At 41.9% G+C, this 21,656-nt stretch overlaps 1 protein-coding gene across 1 annotated transcript in view; it reads right to left on the reverse strand.

The window, feature by feature from the left end:
• The window catches only part of ctnna1 (catenin (cadherin-associated protein), alpha 1), a 122,881-nt gene extending 102,990 nt beyond the window's left edge, over nucleotides 1-19,891 (reverse strand). Inside the window, exons 1-6 of the mRNA XM_080746408.1 lie at nucleotides 19,697-19,891; nucleotides 16,670-16,787; nucleotides 15,107-15,302; nucleotides 6,324-6,490; nucleotides 5,172-5,291; nucleotides 1,848-2,117 (exon numbers count right to left, since the gene is read on the reverse strand). Coding sequence (XP_080602534.1) covers nucleotides 1,848-2,117; nucleotides 5,172-5,291; nucleotides 6,324-6,490; nucleotides 15,107-15,302; nucleotides 16,670-16,774 — 858 coding nt within the window. The 5' untranslated portion in view covers nucleotides 16,775-16,787; nucleotides 19,697-19,891. The remainder of the gene's footprint in view (nucleotides 1-1,847; nucleotides 2,118-5,171; nucleotides 5,292-6,323; nucleotides 6,491-15,106; nucleotides 15,303-16,669; nucleotides 16,788-19,696) is intronic.
• Between the last annotated feature and the right edge of the window lie 1,765 nt (nucleotides 19,892-21,656).

Genomic DNA, 21,656 nt, shown 5'->3' on the forward strand with positions numbered 1-21,656 from the left:
GGAGAGCTGGCTTATTTCTTAAGGTCTTATCTCATCATTAAGTAATGATTATAAAGATTCACTAAAAGGGAGAATGTAGTGTTTTTAACCGTCCTACCCATGTTTTACTCAATGCATTTAAGGTGGCCGTAAATGCAATTATTTAATCGTATCGTGATAATAAAATCACACCCGTGTGAACTGAGCGGTGGTCGTGGAGGCTGCGCAACAGCAAAACAAATATATATATATATACCTGTATATATATATTATAAAAAAATATTAAAACAATATTAAACAAAATATTAATAATAAAATGCATGTCACTCAGGCCGCCACTGGTATCCATCCTTGTGTGTGTGTGTGTGTGTGTGTGTGTGTGTGTGTGTGTGTCTGGTGTGTCTGGTCTGGCCTGAACAACAGCGCCCCTCCCTTAACATGTGTGGTCAAAAAAAGGTACTGTTAGGCTACATACAGACAGACACGGACGGACGGACGGACGGACGGAGACAGACAGACCCACACACACGGCCACGTATAGGAGCGTTGTGACCACCGCTCAAAAAGATATTCTCAATATCAAGGAGGAAATCGGGCCATAGCACTAGGACTTTGATAAAGATCAGTTTGTCGGGCGTGGTGTGGGAGCAGCCTGATAGCCAGTTGACCCTGAGGTCGGCTGCTGAGAAAACATGCTCTGAGGGAGCAGATACACGGCAGTCTCACCAATGCTGTCAGACAGACATCGGCATTCACTTTATACTACATGGGCTTGAGTGCAGGGAAACCTTGCTCATGTAATGTCCAGGGAAACTTGGACGCTGCTTGTCCCTATGTTTACTAAGTTACCTTGTGCAGACGAAGGGAGGAAATCAAATATTGGAGAAAATAACCGTATAACTTACATGCTCATTCTAGGGATGGGGAATATGCCTCAGTAAAGACACATCTATACTTAAATATGTGGCGGTGTCGTAGCTGAAATATACAAAAATCCTGATTCCTAAATCTACCAAATAATATGCAACATAGAAACTGTTAAATCAAAATCCTGACATTTTAAAATGAGCAGTTAGATGGTTGAATGGTTGCCCCCACGCCAAATTCAAAGCTTTTTGTTCACCCCCAAAAACAATTAATCAGAGTCAATCCTGGATTACAAGGACATGCTGAAAGCAATGCAGTTCAATTTACGGGGGTTTTATCAAAAAGGGCTGAGGCCCGGAATAAACAGGACGGACAGCAAAGAAAGAGATCCAGAGTTTTCAGTTGAGCACGGGTAGTGAGTGACCGTTAAAAGCAAAGGAATACTCAAGTAACCTCTAAAGGCAGTGTTGTAACAACTCAGAGTTGGCATGACCCGTTTTCGTCCTGAATGGGACTGTGGAGTGGATTTTCCCCTTTATTACCCCGCAGCAACAGTAGAGATAAGACCAGATACCATCAAGGCAAGAAGAATCACAGCTATCCGTTTAAGAGATGTCATTATTAAATGACTAAAAGCCTGAGAAGGGGGTTAAAATATCAGATATTGATAACGGTTTAACAGATGATGGATGATTTCAATCATCGACTTTCAGGGGGCAGCCCAAATACAAATTTAAGCAGTTTTGAAATGTTTAGCCTCTATGTCCTTTCAAATAAGGTAAGCAATGCAAACCATCATCCATGTGAATCATAATCATACTGAGCTAGAGACCAAATGAAATCCCATGCATAGCTTAAAAGGTTCTTTGTTGGTTAATAAGGTCTCCCTCTGCGGTGTATTCACTCACTGTTCTGGTGAGTAATGTGCCAAAAGGCGAGTGATGTGCAAAAGGCAAGTGAATAGAAAGCAACTGGGTCAAAGGCAACGTCAGTGAACCTACGTCAAAGTTGTTGATGGCGTAGGCCAGCTCTCCACCCCCAGCTGGCTGGTTTAGGGCAGAGTCCTCAGTGGCAGTGGCCTGAGCAGCGTTGGAGATGCCAGAGACCGCATGCTGCAGCTGCTTGTAGATGAGGTCACGGTTAGCCTTATAGGCCGCCACGTCTGGGTGCTGTAGGCACGCACGAGACGCCGTATAGAGCATGGGGATGTTCCTCTGCAGTATCCCGCGGGCAGCCGCCATTTGGTCCTTGTGGGTGACATCCTTCAACTCCTACCAGTAGGGAGTGGGGGGGTGGTGGGGGTGTAAAAACAAGAGGACAATCAGAAAAGGTTAGATGAGTGAAAAGTGAGTAGAATGCTTTATAGGTACAGGCACCAGGGGAACAGGTGTAGAGAAGTGATTTCCACAGGGAAGGAGGGTGCAGAATACTTTAGATTCAAAATGAGCCTGTTATGCCCTCATGGAGACACTTAGTGTGACAAAGCTTACACCAGATGACCCAGATTTGTTTCTGTTCCCCGGGGTAACACTACACACTCATAATCGGGACATTACAATACGCCTTTGCCATTTAATACATTACTATTCAGACATCGGCACTATATATTCTGATTAACTTTTCATTGGAAGGACTACAGGATGCACTTATGAGTTTAAATGATATATGGCTTAAAAAATATGCAGGCTGCAGAACTAAAATAAAAGTTTCTCATTAAATGTTGCTGTCTACTGCCTGAGACTCAACAAAAAGACCCATCTAAACCACATTTAATGCACTCATTTTGGTAAATGCCATTTCTTCCATTAATTAAAACATACTTGCCTTTTAAGCTAATTTCTTGTCCAAATCTGTTAATTGGGGGTTATAGGTTAACCGTTAGATTATGCATTCAGAGCTATGCAATTTCAAGAGGTCTGAGACTAGCCCTAGTTTAACCATTCAACCAGGCGTCCCAATTTTGGTCACGTAAAATATGTTAAAAAATAAATAAAAAATGTTTGAATAGGGCTTAGTTGGTTAAAGTGCTTGCAAAACTGCAGTCTTTTTTTTTTCTTACTACTTACGTTCATTACTGTACATGTAAATTATGACAACTTTCTGCAAGTGTCCCGTCTTCAACCCTAGCCGTTTCAAAGCTTCTCACCACCTTCTAAATTCTGCTCCTATGTTTATTGTAATTTTACAGTGAGCTCCATCCATCCAACTCGATTTGGCATAGATACCACCAGCAGTGCAGGAGAGGGTTGGCAGTCAACGATTGTTCAAACTCTTGCTCAACATTAGCACTTACGTGAACCGTAGCAGTGTGTGAATGCGATGCAATCACTTTGATTGGTTTACATGTGAATTACTTTGTTTTGAAAACAGAGGAAAATTAACTTGGGCCGAGTCCCAGGTTTTAGAATGCAGAATATGTGGGTATAAAAACAGTGGACGGTGTTGGCTTTCTCTAACACAAGCGCTTTCAATAATCACACATGAAGGTTCCCTGACATCTGTCAAACAAAAGTTACTGCCTGAACCACATTATGTCATGCACTCATGTACGTGCCATTTCTGCTATCCATTAAATTAATTTACATAATTGCAATTTTAAGCAAATTCCATTTGCATAACATTCACAAGTGGCAGTTTCTTTTTCTTACCTACCGAGATGATGTATAAGCAGGGTAATGGTTTCAAATACATCAGAAAAGCTTTTAATCCCTTTTAAAAACGGGATTTAGAGTTGAAGCAGTCTCTTTTGACAGTTTTTCTTCCTGTTGCTAAATAGTTGAAACAGTAACTAATGAGCCTGAAAAACAAATCAATTGATGACCATAATTTCATGTGATGAGAATGCGTGTGAATTCAAACTAAATGTCAAAAGATGTCTGTAGATTCCGGTCATGTCACTTGTTATTTTAATTCCCTGCAACTGTTAAATGCAAATGGATTTCACTTGAAGAATTGATAAGCCCACAGTTTGTTGGCGCCAACAGTTAACTTTATTCCTTTTAAGGGAAATGGGTCGATGCGTCATGATGTGACTCTTTTGAGCTTGTAGATTATCTATTTTCAGTGAGCAACACTGCCGTAAAATGAAATATAAAGGTTTTGAGGACTTTCTCACCTTCAATCTTTATCATGTGTATTGTGTATCACAGTTATGTTTATGTCATGCAGAACAGGAAGGGAGGGTTTAATGAACTCAGCAAATTAAGACCCCACATCAAGTTAGGAAGGCCAGTTGTATTCTTAAATACCACGAGACGACTTCTTTTGACATTTTCTGAATGATTTTGAAGGCCTTTGACATTTTAATGGTTTTAGCACCACATTGGCCACTTTTCGTCACCATAAGAATGCAATCAAATACAATTACTATGCAGTCTTTCATCTGTCAGCTTAAAATCTTGGCACAACTTCATATGCATAATTGAAAAAGTGCAAGATTTTTCAAAGCTGGGAAACAATGTAATGCGTGTGTTACACTCTCTCTATTCAATATTTAACTTGGCAAGGAATTCAGACCCGTAGTCTGGTATGTTTGAAAATGTTGTTGTGAGCAACAATGACAGCTCCCAAACCATCATCCTTGAGTCCTTTACAAAGTATTTAAAATGTTAAATACAAGGGTTCCCAAACTTCTCCTGTTTTCCACAGCAATCTTTTTGTCAAAGCCATTGTTTTACTCCATTGCAAGCATTGATAGATATTTAAGTCTAGCTGAAAAGGTCTCTGGTGAAAATATAATCAAGACAAGGGGGCAGTGAAACACAGTTAAAATAAAGTTAACAAAAGTGCCACACCCTGTGTTTAATGCAAATAATTAGCATTGTGAAGTTTGTATACCTAGTTGATCTGTACTGGAAAGGAAGCAGTGCTCATCCCATTACTCAGTTGTGTCACTGAGAAAATTCATCATGGAATGCACCTCACTGCTGACTACCGCTTATGATACAATAGAGACAATCCCAGGCGCCAATTCTCATCTTGAGATAATGGGTTTTGTCACCCATGCTGCATCCAGCATACACACTCATCCTGCCTCCACCCTCTCCCTGTAACCAGTAATAAGGAGATTGTTCATGCTTATAGCATCTAATCTTCTTGCAAAAGCATGGAGTACTCCCTCTCCCTCTCTCACTTGCTCTGTCTGTGGGCCGCCTGTGATACACGGCGACAAATCAAGCTGATAACACCTATTCCGGTAACGACCTGCTAATGCAACCCATCCCTCACCTCAAACATACCCTTCATCTAATCCAGATCGCTTGTGACCCACCACTGTATTTCATCCAGTTTCTCTCTCCCTCTCCTTTTGGATAACTGTACTTTACCTGCTGTCTTTTGGCAGCCATGATGTTGAGCTTGTCCACTTCTGGCTTCAGGGCTTTATACAGGATCCCCAGGTCTTGTTCTGTTCCCGCATTACGCACTTTCATAAGGTTCTCCTCGACCTGAATAGTTTAGATGGGATGGATGGATAATGATCTTAGTGCGGGTTCTTGTTACTCGTTAGTTTTTATACAAAAATACATTACAAGTAACAATTCTTTTTACGTAATATTTAGTAATTTATGGGAATAACAAATATTTCAAGAAATATCTGATGGGGTCAATAGAGAAATATACCAAAAGTTTCAAGGTGGTTGCCATATTGCAAGTCACCACAGAGAATTAATAGATGAATAAAATGCCAAATGTATTTTGCAGCCCACAGAAACATGGTGCGCCACTATAGAAGTCTGCATTCTTTTCAAGGTTCTGTTGGGATGTTAGCCGGTTCATTTCCCTGTGGCCTCCACATTCTGGTTGTGCTCTCCGACAGGGAACGGCAGGAGATGAACATAATGAAGTAGAAGGCTATAAACAGAGCTCTGATAAGATAGGGCAGCAGAGTGAGACGCATATGTAGGTTCTACACAGTTATGTTTTAAATTAACTGGAAGCCAACTGAATAACAGGGTGGATCCCCATGCAAGTGACACCAAGAACTGTAATACCATACATATTTGTGGGCATTTCAAAGCCTCAAAATGCGGGGGAGTAACCAAGTCTTTTTCAAGAGCTTTGCGTTGTGAACATGGCGATGCAGGATGCCTCTGGCCCTTTTAGGAACTCTGACAAGAGGCTTGTCTTGCCGGTTGAAATAGTTCACATGACCTCATTGGCTGTGCCTGTCTGGGCACGTGTGATTGCATCAAGAGCAGGTTGGTCACTGATAAGATTTTATGCAGAAACTAAAAAGGAACAGGAAGGGCCATTCCCTGTTGTCTCACAAACCATGCCATTTTCTCATTCAAGGCGAGCAATCAAAGTTTAATGTGCTAAAGAAAGCTGAAAGGCACAGCGAATAAGTTCTCTCCGGGCAAGGTAATCATCTCTAAATTCAAGGTCTTTCCTTTTGAGGATGGGAGAGTTTGGTTTCATTTTCTGAAGCATTAAGGAGAACGTGTCCTAAATACTCAGAAGGAAGGTGACGGACTCACCAGTTTGAGCTGTAGCAGCAGCTTGTACACATCAGACATGTCTGCCAGCACCAGAAGGTGAGTGACAGCTGACAGGAGGGCCCTGGCAGCACGGACCATGTTGCCTCTCTTCACTGAAGAGCAGGGGTCCTCTGCAAACTCCCCTGAGGCCAACTTCATGGATTCACCTGAGACAGAAAAAGAGTTGTAATGTTCAGTTGATAGTAGTACATTACCCATTCATTTTACTTTCAGAAACATTTGATGAGTAGGAACTACTCAATGTTCAATATCTTTATTCATGTCTTTATTCATGTCACATATGTTTCAACAATTTACATTTAACATCAATTCAATATTGTAAAGTTATTCCTGTACCCCGCTGCTGCCACGCCCGAGTTTCCCCGAGTTTTGGGCCGTTTTTGCAAAAAATTGAATTTGAACTTTTTCTTTTTACTTTTTTTGGACTTCCTTCTAGCTACTAGGCATGATCGCGATCGCGAAATTGCATGTTTGACCCCCATTCCAACCCCATCTTTCAAACATGGCTGCCATGTTTGTTTACATTTCAAGAAAACCTAACGGCTGCTATCTCATGAATGCCTGAACGGATTTCCTAGCAGATTTTTTGGTTTGAAAGCTATGAACAGCGTGCACACACGTGGTGCATGATCTATGCATGGGCGTGCATGATCTGTGCACTATGAATTACATGGAAGTCTATGGAGACTTGGGGCATCCTGGCACTTCAAAAAGATTTTTAAAATGCAGCGAATGAGTTAATAACAGGGGGCAGGCAAAAAACGTGACGTTTCGATGTCTTCATCAGTTCACATTCCAAAACTATTTGGGATGGCAATCATAAAGTATAAGTCCGATATTATCCATTGAAATGTCTAGCCAGACTATATAAATAAATGTAAACAATGAAGGCTTGTAGCCACACTTTGTGGCGTGTAGCAAACATAAGTAACATCACGTGATAACAACAGTGTCAACTAGGAGTGTGGAAATGATTGATTTGAAGATGCACGAATGTGGGCGTGGACGATTCTGCATCAATGCAGTGACTTTACATTACATGATTACATTATAGCCAGCTAACATTTATTGTCGATTTTCCAATTGCTTCCAAGGGCAACTTTGCATTCAACTGTCTGTGATGCTATTTTTGGTACATGCTATCGCTACTGATGTTCTGCTTCCTCTGAGGAACTGAACAAGGCTGAGATTAACAAGTCATAAAAGGTTGGCCAGTATATTCAAAGTGGAAAACTGGGCAAATTTCTCAGTCAAATCATCTGTGATGGTAACACTAAAGTACAACCGTACTAAATGCTCACAACACGTTACAATGCGAGGTTTGCTAAGGATTCACCGAAAAGCAGGTCCACTTGGTTTCATTAGTAAACTTTCGGAGTAAAACGGCCAGATGTTTTTACTGTGTCGCAGTGCCCTTGTCTTAGCGAATCCTTCATGGGGGATCAGGTATCCATGGCAGCGCCTCAACTGCACTTGAGGTGTATCAAGCAAGAGCTGATATCCTACACCAAGCCATATTTGCACAGTTAAATGTTTACCTTCATGCTCAGAGACTATAAACCCAACTGACTTCGGTGACCCCATGGCTTTATTCTAGCGCCAACATAGGCCAAAGATGTCAAAATCGAATGTCTGGATTGCCATGTAAGTTGCGGAGTGCATTCATGTTCCCCGGAGGATGAAGCCTAACATGTGGCTGACACAATGACCTTTTCTAGTAGCACAACCCTTAGGCCAAAATGTCAACTTTGGACGCAAGCTAATATTATAATCTAAGGGTGGATTTCCGTTTTGACCCCAATGACAGCTCAGGTCTCTAAGGATGGCAGTGTTAATGGTTTCATCTGGTCTGGTAGTGTAAGGAACAGCACAGCTTCTAGGATGGAAAGGCCTTTTAGACTGCATTATTATTCAAAAATGGGGGAAATCCACTTTTTATGCATTAAATAGGTGGGATGTATACACTGTAGAGGGGGAACTACATATTAAGCAAACTAAAATAGGTCTTAAATTGTCCATTTGAGATTGTATTTTGGTGCTCTGCTCCAATTTAAGGATGAAATCAATCGTTGTCGATTTCTCAAAAATGGCTTTACATTTTGGCAGCAGGGCCACTTAAAATGTTACCGGGCCAAGTAAAACATTTCACTACTACTAATACACATTAAGCTCTGTACTGTATGTGGCCCTTCACTATTGCCAAGCTATGCACTAAAGAGTTCAAATGCACTTTTATGTCCAGACGTCTAACATGGAGAAAATAATACATTTTTAGAAAGTTCTAATTCACATGCAAGTGCCTTTCTTCTGCACCACCTTTCCGTCATGTGGTCCATACACCAACTAGATGTCATCTCTCTCTGCAAACGACATGAATAATTCCCTGTGGCAACCTTCAATCCCGGATATACATGAGTCTAGCCATGTTGTAGCAAGTCCAACAGGCTCACAACTCTGTCATGAGTCTGGACTATGTTTAAAAAAGATAAGTGTACCCACTACAGGTACGGATAGATACCTTTATCTGATCCAGTGGGGAAATTCAGGCGTCATCATAGGAGTAGGACATTTAAGTACAAAAGTACTGAAATGTAATTAATAATAGAGAGAAAGATTGCCAGACTGATCTAGCCATTTTCATATAGCCTTATTAGGCTAATACTTTATTCATTATGCTAACTCAGTCAATGTAAGGATAATATAGGCATATGGATACTGTAAAAACCATGACCAGTAATATGAGCATTAGAGCTTTAATCAAAGAATGGCTACATATGTGCAGACTGTTGACAGTAGATATGAGCCTGATATGTGTACAATGTAACCAGCCTACACAGTGTATGGATAATAAATATATACAGTATATCAACAGCAAAAGCATATAATGAGCACCTGTCAGTAGAAAAACATTTACAGCAGTTAACGTAAGCAGGCAACTGTCCTGGTGCTAGTGTACATCCCGGTAGTCCATGTGCAAGAGTAATGCAAGAGTCATCAATCCTGAGTCATTATTCCGAGAACAGAACATTTGGGTGTTTGGTCATGTAGCCTGATGGCTGCAGGCACAAAGGACTGCCCAAGTCGCTCTATAGCAAAGTACCTGTGGGCAGCCAACAGTTGGTTGCAGGCTACAAGTTAATTGCGCTGGATTCAATTCATTCGAGAAGACCGGGGATGTGAGAGAGAGGGGTAGTCTGACACATTTACCCTATACGGCTAATGTCAGAGAGTACAAACTACACACACATCTCCCCAACACCCAGTGACCAGTACCGCTAGCATACACAAACAAACTATAACCCCCCCAAAAAAGAGGTCAAAGGCATGACAAAGCCTTCCTGTCTGGGTCATCCGGCAACAAGCTTTGTCCTACACTGGAAATGCCTACACAGTTGACTGGGCACACAAATGAGGTTTGTAGCCTCACATTATCAAGTAGACAGTAAACACCACAACAACAGTTTTGCTGGGGGAGTGGGGGGTTGCTGCCAAATTTCAACTTTTAAATAATGTGATTCTCATGCCAGCTCAGTCTACATTAGTGAAACACAAATCAGTCTACCAATGACAGACCAACCAACTAATCTGGCTTGTCAAATTGATCTACTGCTCCGTAGAGAATGAAAAAGTGAACACTGCTCAGACTCACTATTCATTGCATTGGGTGCATTCTCAACATCGCAACTCATAATACATTAACATAAGACAGTATTATCTCGACAATTTTTTTATTTACACACAAAATTGCAGGATGCTGGCTTTAAACTGTCATTTGCTAGATTTTGCTATTAGGGCACACTGCCAGCACATGGCCAACAAAATGTCAAGACATCTATTAATTTAACACTCAAGGACATTTGCCCATCTGAAATTTTTAATTTTTCGGGAGACATGTTGATAAATTGTGATACATTGTCCAGCCAATTTTAAAACATCAATTTCAACCTAAGATAGGATTTAAGTGTTTTACTATCTTTGACTGGGGGGCATTCGAATTCAAGAAGTGGTTGACAATAACACAGCAGGCACACTACTTAATCTGCACTAAAGAGATTGTGTAGATTGTGACCATGCTGGTCCCTGACCGAGCGCAAAAGGCAGTTTGTGCAAATGATAGACCTCATGCATCTGAAAAGCACACGCCCACCCACAGACTGTTATTCCCCCTGGTGAGTCAGATCAATAAGGCATTTTCAGGGCCAGATAGTGATCGTTGCTGCTTTAATAAACTTCCATCCATCTAACGCCTCACCTGCAGCCAACCAAGTGCATGATGAAATGATTAAAATGTATATCACACAATAAGCCACATAACCAGAAGGGACAACAGAGGCACAGTTAAACATGCATTATCCTGTGTACAACGGTGTCACAATGTCACATGCAGAAAATGCAGACATGCAATGCAGACCTACAATCTCACAACATGTGGCACTACTCTGCATGAAATGATTAAAATGTATATCACACAATAAGCCACATAACCAGAAGGGACAACAGAGGCACAGTTAAACATGCATTATCCTGTGTACAACGGTGTCACAATGTCACATGCAGAAAATGCAGACATGCAATGCAGACCTACAATCTCACATGTGGCACTACTCTGCATTTGTGTTTGTAGAGTGTGCAACAATGTAATACGATAGACTATAATAAAGCATTAGAGTGGAAGTCGGAGATGTTGCAGATAGGACGAGATGAAGATGTGAGATGAAGCAAAGAAATTGCAGAAAAGTGGATAGATAGATGGCATTGTCATTAGCATTGTGCTTAAATGCCTACTATACTGCTTAAATGCCTACTATACTGATCCTTAAAATCCCCCTTTTATGTACAGTACGTGTCTTAGCTTGATAGGGAAGATTCTCATTCTCTATATGTAAGCCTCAATGTAGATTTCCAGAAATTGGTGTCAATGTGGTGTGGTCTTGGGCTCCAATTAGGGATAGCCAACAGTTAACCGTTACCATTTAACCGTTAGGAAATTGGTTACTGCTAAACTCTTAACGGTTAATGGTCTATCCTACTGTTGCAAAAAACAAATTTCTTATCCACGAGTTTCCAACGCCCCATAGTGCATTGCGCAGACGCTGTACCGAGCTTCCGGCGCCGAGGCCAAGTGTGATTTACAAGCTCAAAACAGGCTAGATCTGCGACGCGACGTGAGCTTGTATGTCTGCTGTTAAACCGGAAGTGTGTCACAATAACGTTGTGGTTTTCACTACATGATCGCTGAGAAGGGATCACACACACTTTAGGAAATTTCACTGGACTCATGGGTGTTTTTTTTTGTTGGGTGTTTCTGGCCAATGGGAGGAGTCGTTGGGGACTCCACATTAGCAGCATGATCCTCAAGGATTGGTTGAGCGATGTTTTGGTGTGTGCACTCAGTGCGCTGCTGGGAGTTGTGTGAAACTGTTAAAACCAGAGAATAAAGTTGGAACGATACACTGAGGATTATGTCTCTGCCAGACGTCAACCCGTCAATCCTGCTTTTCTTGTGTCCATTTGTTATGGTGTTGTAAATCTTTTTGTTTTCTGCGTCGTTCGGAGCCATACTGTTATAGTCTCTGCTGTTTGTTTTGGTTTTGATGAAAACAAAAGAAAAAAGGCACAACACAAAACACATGCACCCAAGAAAAGGAGGATCCGTTCTCCCACTGGTTGAAACTGATGCTCACTTCTTGCAGTGCTTATCGCAGTCCAGTCTGCGATAGAGCTGAACATCAAACCTGCTAAATATTCAGAAATGCTCTGGAAGCTCTTGCCGAATCACGCAATTATATTCTCGCAGAGGATTTCACACACAGTGAGCAAATTCTCGACGAGCAAAGCCTGATCTTGCGTCAGATTTTGAGGGGGGCGGGGGGGGGGTGTTGCCAAAAATGCTCAGCGAGAGCATAATCAGAACAAATATCTTGCAGTGAGTCATTGTTTCTCCTATATGCATTAAGGAGCAGCGGCTATTTTTGTGGGGGTTTTTTGTAAAGATTTATTTATTTTTGCCGGGGACTTCGTTCCAATGTGGCGTTCATGTGTACCGCTCTCTTGGTTACATACGGTTGGATAGCACTCCTCCCCCCTCCCCGCTCTCATTGACTCAGTGACAGTCAGTCAACAGCAGGAGCAGGCTGAAGCAACAATGTGTCGTAACATAACATCTGAGCTGACTTCATTGCCCCTCATTAATATACATTCTAAAACGGCTAGTTCCATTCCTTGATTCTGATTGGCTGGTTGCTGTGGTATATGAGACTATAACCCACACCTTGAATCAGTTTATATCAAACCCAGGCGCGTTATTTCTTTCCACGACACTCGGCTGCGCCTCGTGTCTCCCTACGCCTCTCAGCTGGCGTAAAATACCAGGTAACCACTCGCCTCTTGAGGCTTATTGCTTCATTTGCTACTGGTGTGTAAAATCAGAAGGAGGTGGGAATGGACAAAAGCAGTGTCTCTGTGACGGTTTTAAAAGTCCCACAGTTTGCATACAGCACAAAGCTGCCAGGAGCGTCACAGAAAAAGTGAAACCAAGAGTCACTTGTCCAACGGTAAATGTTTTATATTTTTTTATTACTTGTCCCTGACAACAGGACAAGCCTTAATGTCAAGCCCTGAGCCCCATCCAGCGTCACTTTCCAGTTTCCACCACTCGTCCCATAGACCAACTCTTTGTGGCTCTTTCATTTTTTCCCTAAAAAAAAGCGGTGACGTCATCAACGTGGCCTTCCGCTTACCCTTTTTTGGCAACCCCATCAAAGCCCCCCAAAGTGTGTGTTAGAGGGAGAGGAGTGTCCATTCGCTTCACGCTGGTCGCAACCACCTCACATTTTAAGCGTTTCTTGATTCAAATATATTCATTCAATTTTTGTTTGCCAACGTGTGACCCCAACGGCACCTTCCTGTGACCCCATTTTGGGTCGGGACCCATAGTTTGAGAACTGCTACTTTAAGGGATGGCTGATAGATGAATAAAATGCTCCAAGGGAATGGGGTGTTGACAGGCGCTAGAAATCCCAATAAAATAAAGATATGTCTAGAAGAAACAACAATCTAGCAGCCTCCTAATATGTAGGCTTTAGCATATGTAACCCGCCCCTAACGATTATATCAGGCTTTTTTCCCTTGCCCAGTTAAACAGCTGGTAAGCCACAGCTGGGTGAAAAATGCCCTCTGAATCCATGGGAGGGTTTAGCCCCGCTCAATGCCCGCATTATCAGTCCATGCACGCTTGGCTGAGCAGCGTGGCATAACTGACAGCCAAGCCTAGGCACCAGCTAACAACAGACATGGGATTCCTGTGCAATGACAGCATACCAAAGCTACTGTGACATTCCCGGACATTGAACACAATGCAGGCCATTTCTTGACACTGTGGCCGCCTCCAAACTCAGCCCAGACCACACGTACAGGCATCTAAATTGCTGGATGTCTGGAGGGGAAAGTCAGACACTGACAAAGTTAACAGCCATACTTCAGTCATGGATCCTAAACTCACTAGTCTACGAAGTGTGCCAAGACATCCTGATATGACGAGCATCTGGGGACTGTGTGTGTGTGTGTGTGTGTGTGTGTGTGTGTGTGTGTGTGTGTGTGTGTGTGTGTGTGTGTGTGTGTGTGTGTGTGAACTGTAACCACATCACACGTACTGGCATCTAAATTGCTGGATGTCTGGGAGGGAATAGGAGAGACACTCTGACAATGACTTCACCAAGTGATAATAGCCACCCCCGAGTCATGGCTCCTAAACCCACTGGTCTAGTGTGTCAAAATGACATCCTCATATGATGAGCATTGGGAGTAGGGATGTTAACAATTAATCTATAATAATATAAATATAACAAAGATGGACAACAAATTGGCGAATGGTGGAGGAAGGTACACAACACATCTAACGGCTGCCCGAGGCAGGTAAATAAAACTTGTGGGCAAGTGAGTTTGCTTTCGGGTTGCCCGACAGGGCAAGTGTGCATTTGAGAGGGGACATAACCATCTTTAGTTTGCTATAAACACAACACAAGATACTTGTCTAAACACCTGAACGGGGCCAGAGCCCTCTGTCCTGTCCTCCCCTTCTCTACTTCCACACACACACTGCAGTGGTTCTTATGAGCTCAGGAGAAACTGCAAGCTCACAAAGTGTCTCAAAAATGTTACTTTCCCAGTAGAAAAACAAAACGTTGCGACTATTTAACTGTACTACGAGCAGGCGTATGTGTGAGAGATGAGCATGGCTGCATGCATCCCACCTGCGATAAAAAGATAAAAACGCTGCAACTTTTGTCCCATGTGCTGCAGTTCCCTAGTCCCTAACAGACGTGCGGAAATAAAAGAATGCAGCAAGCAGCTTATAATCCTTCCTTATGTTGGTTTAACAGCTCCCTTTTTGTAAGCAGGTGAAAAACACAAGAATAACATCCAAACAACTGGACAAAATAAATTGGGGTTGGTGATGTACAAGACCAGATGCCCCGGGGCAACCTTATGCTGAACACACACAATCCACCAGGGTAGCATGGTTCCTGTAAGCATGCACAGCATCAAGCATGAAAAAACTTTAAATGAATAATTAGGGCCTCCATTAAGAGGTAAAGGTATCTTCTCATAGGAAATCTAGTTGTCTCACAACTGATTATTCTCATTTAAGCTCTACGATTGAGGTAGACAGTGTACACAGTCCATGATTTATTTAACAGCCCTGGGAGCACCATGTAAAGGCCTGAAAACACACACTATTGCAATATGTGTTTTCCATATACCTTGCTTGCGGACATCCTCCACAGCAGCAGTCAGCTCATCCTTCAGGAACTGGCTCTCTTTCGCAATCTTCTCTCCTTTATCCAGGAAGTTTGCTGTAGCTGTCTCGACTGAAGCGGCCAAAACATGAGCCTTCTTAGAGCGTCCCTTCTTCTTGTTAGATGGGCCTTTATTGCTCGAGTTGACCAGCGTGGTAACCTTTAGAGAGAAATGAAAGCTTGATTGAGTTGATTTTTAAAAGCAATTTTAAGTACATCAAGTTAGCAAAGGAGGAGTATTTTATGTTGACCAGGGAAGCGAAATTGCTTTTCACTTAGATGATGGCAACTCCGGTAGCTAGGCGCATGGTAGGGCTGTGTTCTTTTTTTTTTTTCTTCTTTTTTTAAGATTTGTTTTGGGGATCTTGTGCTTTTATTGGATAGGACAGTAGACTGACAGGAAATGGGGGGAGAGATGGGGAGCGACATGTGGCAAAGGTCATCCGGATCGGGAATCAAACTGGTGCCGCCACCAGGCATCCCATGCCTATGTGGCAATGCCTAAGTGGTATGCGCCTGGACCAGTAGGCACCCCGGTAGAGCCGTGTTCAATTAATCGATACGGCAATAACTTAAATGACTAGCATTTTATATTGACGTTATCACGAATGTTTCCTCCGTTTCAATAACTCTTCAATAAAACACCTCTGTCCAAAATCAAAATAAGTAAATAACTGCATTCTTTTTCATTGAAATATGCATAAAACACATCTCATCTAATTGTTTTGCCGGTTGCAGTAATTTTTCTAGCACCGACAGGATTTTTATCAGCTGTTCTTGCATTGTATTTTCACAGCAAGGGAAGAGAGCCCGTCATAACCAACGCGTGGTCTTGCAAGGCGGGTAGCATGAGTAATGTGGCGTAATGCTTAGCGATAATAATAACCGAAAAACAGGGTAGCTTGGCTTATCGATATTGTATGATGGGTTTTTTAAAGTATTATTCTGTAAAAACTTAAAAGCTGTTTGATGTAAGCATGTTTTTCTGGCATTAAAGTGATTGATTATGATTTAAATCTACAACTGGTCCCTCTTTGACACATTTTATGTTGCCAAAAGCCCACATTGTAATGCTACATGAATTATCTATAAAACAATTTTGGGTTTCAATGGCTGAGGGATTTCAAAATGTTATATAAATTATATGATATGATGCGCATTGACTGACCAAGATCAAATGACCAAAAATCCACTGCCGTTGCACAGCTTGCATTTGACCTTTTCATATATATTTTTTTACCCAAAATGGTTCACCAATAATCTTGTATGTGCCAGTCGCTCCATCTTTGTAATGCTGTGTATCGCTCTCTCCAGTGAAAGTGTGTGTGTGTGTGTGTGTGTGTGTGTGTGTGTGTGTGTGTGTGTGTGTGTGTGTGTGTGTGTGTGTGTGTGTGTGTGTGTGTTAAATCAAGATTTAAGTTTAATATCCAACAGCCAATGGGTGAGAAATACAAATCAATGGTCATTTATTGTACAGTATTATCATTTATTTATTTATTTTAACTAGGCACAGAGTATGTGAATTACCTGGGTAACAAGGGGTTCCAGCAGCCTTTCTACAGCCAAAGTACGGATCTCCAGACTCTTTGGGTCCCACTTGAAGTTGATGTTGGCGGTGTTGATGGCCGTCATGTTGTCACAGATCCTGGGAGTTAGGTTGAGAATATAAAATTATTAATCAGGCACAGATAAGAGACAGATGGCTGTCTAGTCTCTCTAGTGCAATGCCAATGGTCTAAAAAAATACAGACTGTTGTTTTCATAAGCATTACATGTACATAGGCAGTCCCCCAAGCATTCCAAGGCCAAACATTTGTCTTTTAAATTGCTTTTATTTTGATACAATGAGATAGGAAGGTGAGAGAGGGAAGCATGCAGCAAAGAGCCTCAGGTCTCAGCCGTATTCATGTGGTATGCGCGTGCTCTTACCAGGTGAGCCACCAGGGTGCCCCCGGGGTTCATATCTCTCATTTACATTCCTAAGCTTCTATGGTGGTGTAAGCCCAGTATTTTTGCAAATGAGGGCCAACCCATATTACCTCATCCAGGAATTGGATGAGGTAATCTGGGTAATCATGGATGGTCAGAGGGTGTAAATATGTATAATATTTGGCTCCTCTGTAGAGACCGAGCTGCCCGAGTCACTTTTTGATTGACAGTCATAAGCAGAGCACAGTAACACTCTGGCCTAATTTCGATTTTCCTTTTCAGGCAGCAACTGCAACTCTATTGATTAGCCATCACACATTGAGGGGCACGGATAATCAGCAAGCCCTGAGGGCCGAGCAGATTCATCTGAGAAGTTGGTCAGCTATAATGTGCCGGTAACACTCGACCTAGCTCTTACCCTACAGTACATAGTCAAGCTAACATAAATACTTCAAAATAACAAATCCGCAATTCCAAATTCAAAAGATACCTGTGCAAATGTTGATATACATTAAGGTTGGCCACCTGCAACATCGTACATGACCATGTACAAGTACTTTTATACACTACTCAAACAAAATACACTAAAACTGCCAAGTAGATAATATACCGGTAGTTTGCAAACTTTGCATATTTATAATAGATTGACCAACGCCAAAAAGATCCACCAGTGTGAGTAAGTCAGAGGAGGGCGTGGCAGTCAAGGACTGAAACCACAAGCTCAAGAGACTTTCATGCAAGTTACTCACAGCTGATGTAAACTGCCATTACGCAACTCATATATGTTTTGTCACAGTAACCTACAATACAAGAAAACCTAACACAAAACATACACACATTCGCACGCAGAGGAGAGAGAGACACTGGAGCAGCTCAGACAGTTTAGGCCTTTTATTCAGGTGCTAGTACAAAAAATACTGACTTGACTGACGTTTCGATGCTACTGCTGCATCTTCCTCAGAGTCCACGTCATCATGACTCTGAGGAAGATGTCAGAAACGTCAGTCAAGTCAGTATTTTTTGTACTAGCACCTGAATAAAAGGCCTAAACTGTCTGAGCAGCTCCAGAGTCTCTCTCCTCTGCATTCGTCTGTCCCTGCTCCTGTGATGCACCAGACTAGCCGTGTAGGCTGAGGTGTGCCGTGGAACCCCTTTGTTCTCATATACACACACTCATTTGTATATCAAATTAAATCACCACGGTTAGATTTATAACATATTACAATTATCAGCAGCAGCAGAATAGCTGGTCAACTCAATAGCAGTTTAGTAGAAATAGGCCATTGTTGGTCTCAGGCCAAGCTGATGTCCGACTGAGTTTTAATCCCAGAATGACCTGGAAGCATGGATGACCTCAGAACAGCTACTGCGCTAAATGTTTCGTTGAGTTATAGCTTAGACATTTTAAAAAACATTTAGCCTATGTAAAGGGATATAAGTGAAAAGCGAATGGGAGATTTGGGAGTTTCTGAGTGTAGCCTGGTGAATTTCAAAACTAGGGAATCGGTCCATGAAGAAAACCTGTTTTGGGGATTGTGGTTTAAATTCAGCCCTGAAAATTGAAAAGACAATTTAAGTATTTTTCAGGACTCGAAGCCAAGTCGCCCAGGGCGAGGTATCTGGGGGGACTAGTAGTGCCAACTACCTGATATGTTCATCAACACTCACTCCCAGTGGTGTAAAGTAACTAAGCACATTTACTTAAATACAGTATTTAAGTACATTTTTTAGGTATTTGTACTTTACTTGAGTATTTTCAATTTATACTTTAAATCTACTCCACTACTTCTCAGAGGCAAATATTGTACGTTTACTCCACTACAATTATTTGAAAACTTTAGTTACTAGTTACTTATTAGGTTTCATTACTAAACCTACATTAACCACTTCAGCTCTATATAGATTACGCACATTTTGATGCCAATAAGTTTGTACTTTTACTCAATTACGTTTTGAATTCCAGACTTTTACTTGTAACAGTATCTCTACATTAAAGTATTTATACTTTTACTTAAGTAAAACATATGAGTACTTTTTTCGACCACTGTGTCCACTCCCCATCTAATATTAGTAAATGTTGTGGGTTGAATGAAGAGCGACACTTTGTCGTTTTGATTAACTTTGCCGAAAGACATCATTTTCATCTGTAAACAACTCACGTTGATAACGTGAAGTTAAGTTGGCTCTTTCAAGCTACGCATGCTAATTTAGCAAACACTGCTAATAGTAATTATTACCTCAACCTATGGCTATTATACGTCGTCGCGCGTTCACGTCGTTGCGGGAAAACAACGTATTTTCAACTAGAATGACTATTCTCAATATACGTGTAAAATCACAGACACTTTTCAGTTGAAAATAAATACGTCATTTTTGTCGAGCGAAACTGACGAGGTATACTTTAGCATTCAGCGTTAACTTCGCCCAACTTGGCTTCTTGCGTCCTTTTACGGTTTAACATTTATTTAAATGTTAATTTGGTCAAAAACAAAGATAGTTTGCCGCCCTACCATAATATATTACAATGATATAAAAACAAAAAGGCATTCCACTGGAACTGTTGGAAAAGTTCAAAATGGTGGAATGGGTGGAATTTCAAGGGAATTCCTTCCTGAACTTACTTACCTCAAAGTTTGATTCTGTAAACTTGTTGCTTTGCTTCGCGTATGTTGCTGTATTCGTGGGCTCGTTGGGGGGGTCGCACTTTACAAAGAAGAAGAATAAATCCCCAAAACTCCAAATAAATAGCGGATACCGTTTAGGCCACCAACAGTGAAAAGTTTCGATGGTGGTTGGATTATTGTTTCGATGTCCTGTCCCGTCCCGTCACTCCCAGCCAGTAAACACAATGGAGGAGTGGGAGGAGCAACAACACGGTGTTGTGCCAAATCTAGTGTCCTGTCAGAATCAGTTACCTTTCTCAGAACAGTCAGTGCTTCTCAAACTGTGTTTCATTTCAAGGACCCCCACCCACATTGACACTTATTAGCCCGCGGACCCCCATTTGAAAAGATATGCCAGGGAACCCCATAAGAGAAGATTTGTATGGCTCTCGCACTAGCAGTGCCCCCCAGGTCCCCAGGCCCAGTTTGACATGCATTGGGCAGGACCCCCTCCTTTAATGACATGTCTATCTCTGGGACCCCATACATTGGGGCCCAATGTATACAGTCAAATCAATGCTAATTTAACAGAACCATAAGGGTCCATTTGTTCTTATCATTTATTTAGCTGAGGACCCCCTGGAACTCCATCAAGGACCCCTAAGGGTCCCCGGGCCCCACTTTGAGAACAAATGGCGTAGACTGTGTGATAATTTCACTTTGCTGGTTGCATGTCCGGTCCGGAGCGGATACAGAAACGTCCATTGTGCGTGCATGTATGATACTGTGCAAACTAGCGGATACAGTAGCTGTGCTTTAGACCGGATCTGAGCAATGAACAGTAAACGGAAACCAGGGTTTTTCAACGTGTACTGCTGTGGGCAACCTGCCTGCCCACAAAAGGTAAGATTTCACGCTGCAAACAACGCGTCTACGGTATTTTGTAGCAGCAATTCCCTTTCACAGTCTATGCCAACCCTGAATCAAAATAAAAGTATTTACCCCGCCAACATTAATGGAAGGGCGAGGGACACTGGGAGGTACAGAATATTTTGACATTCCACTGAGAGGTACATTCCTCTACGAGTCAAACTGTTTTGGGGCTTGCAGTTTCAAGCTTGTTGCACCCGCTAGGCGAAACAGATTCTAACAGGGACACAAAATTTGGCATGGTAGTCAGGGCGATGACCTATTTCCTGGGCCGCCCCCCCTGGCCCGGCCAGTTCACAGGTGGGTGTGGGTGGATTGGGTGTGGCACTCAATGGACAGCGGTATGTACTGAATGTCCTATAATAATTATTTATTTCCTTTTTTTTTTTTTTTTTTTTTTTTTACATGAACAATGCACAATAAATAAGTCAGTTGACATCTGTCGTCCCCAGGTGGGAGTAATTGGTAGTACCTAAAAAAAACTGTGCAAAATAGGGACTGGACCCTGGACTCTTCCAACCATAATAATATGGCTAATACTATGTGGTGTTTGCCACTCAACTTTATATGTACTCAAGTACATAAGTTCAGCCACCACTCAGTCACCACTCACACCAGCTGGTTGTCAATCGGCCACTACGCTATCAAACACAGACACACACAGACAGACACACAGACCGGCAGACAGACAGACACACACACACACACACACACACACACACACACACACACACACACACACAATTAGCAGATGTGTCTTAATTAAATAGAGGTAACAATCAAGCATCAAAGGAGAGATGATCCACTTGGTTCAAAAACCTCAATTCACAAGCCTGGTTTCATATTAGTATCTGTCTCGCAGAAGTCAAGTCTCACTTCTTATAGGTATTAGTGTACAAGAGTCTGATGATGTGAAAAAGTATGGCATGAATGCTGTCCTAGATTAGGGACATGAAAGTGAATACTATATAAATACATTCTTAATATAATATTTAAATTATAACAATACAGACAAAAAGCATTTGGAGTAACATAATAATTTCTCAATGCTA

The sequence above is a fragment of the Nannobrachium achirus genome, assembly GCF_963921795.1.
Source record: "Nannobrachium achirus genome assembly, chromosome: 17".
In the NCBI taxonomy this organism is placed as follows: domain Eukaryota; kingdom Metazoa; phylum Chordata; class Actinopteri; order Myctophiformes; family Myctophidae; genus Nannobrachium; species Nannobrachium achirus.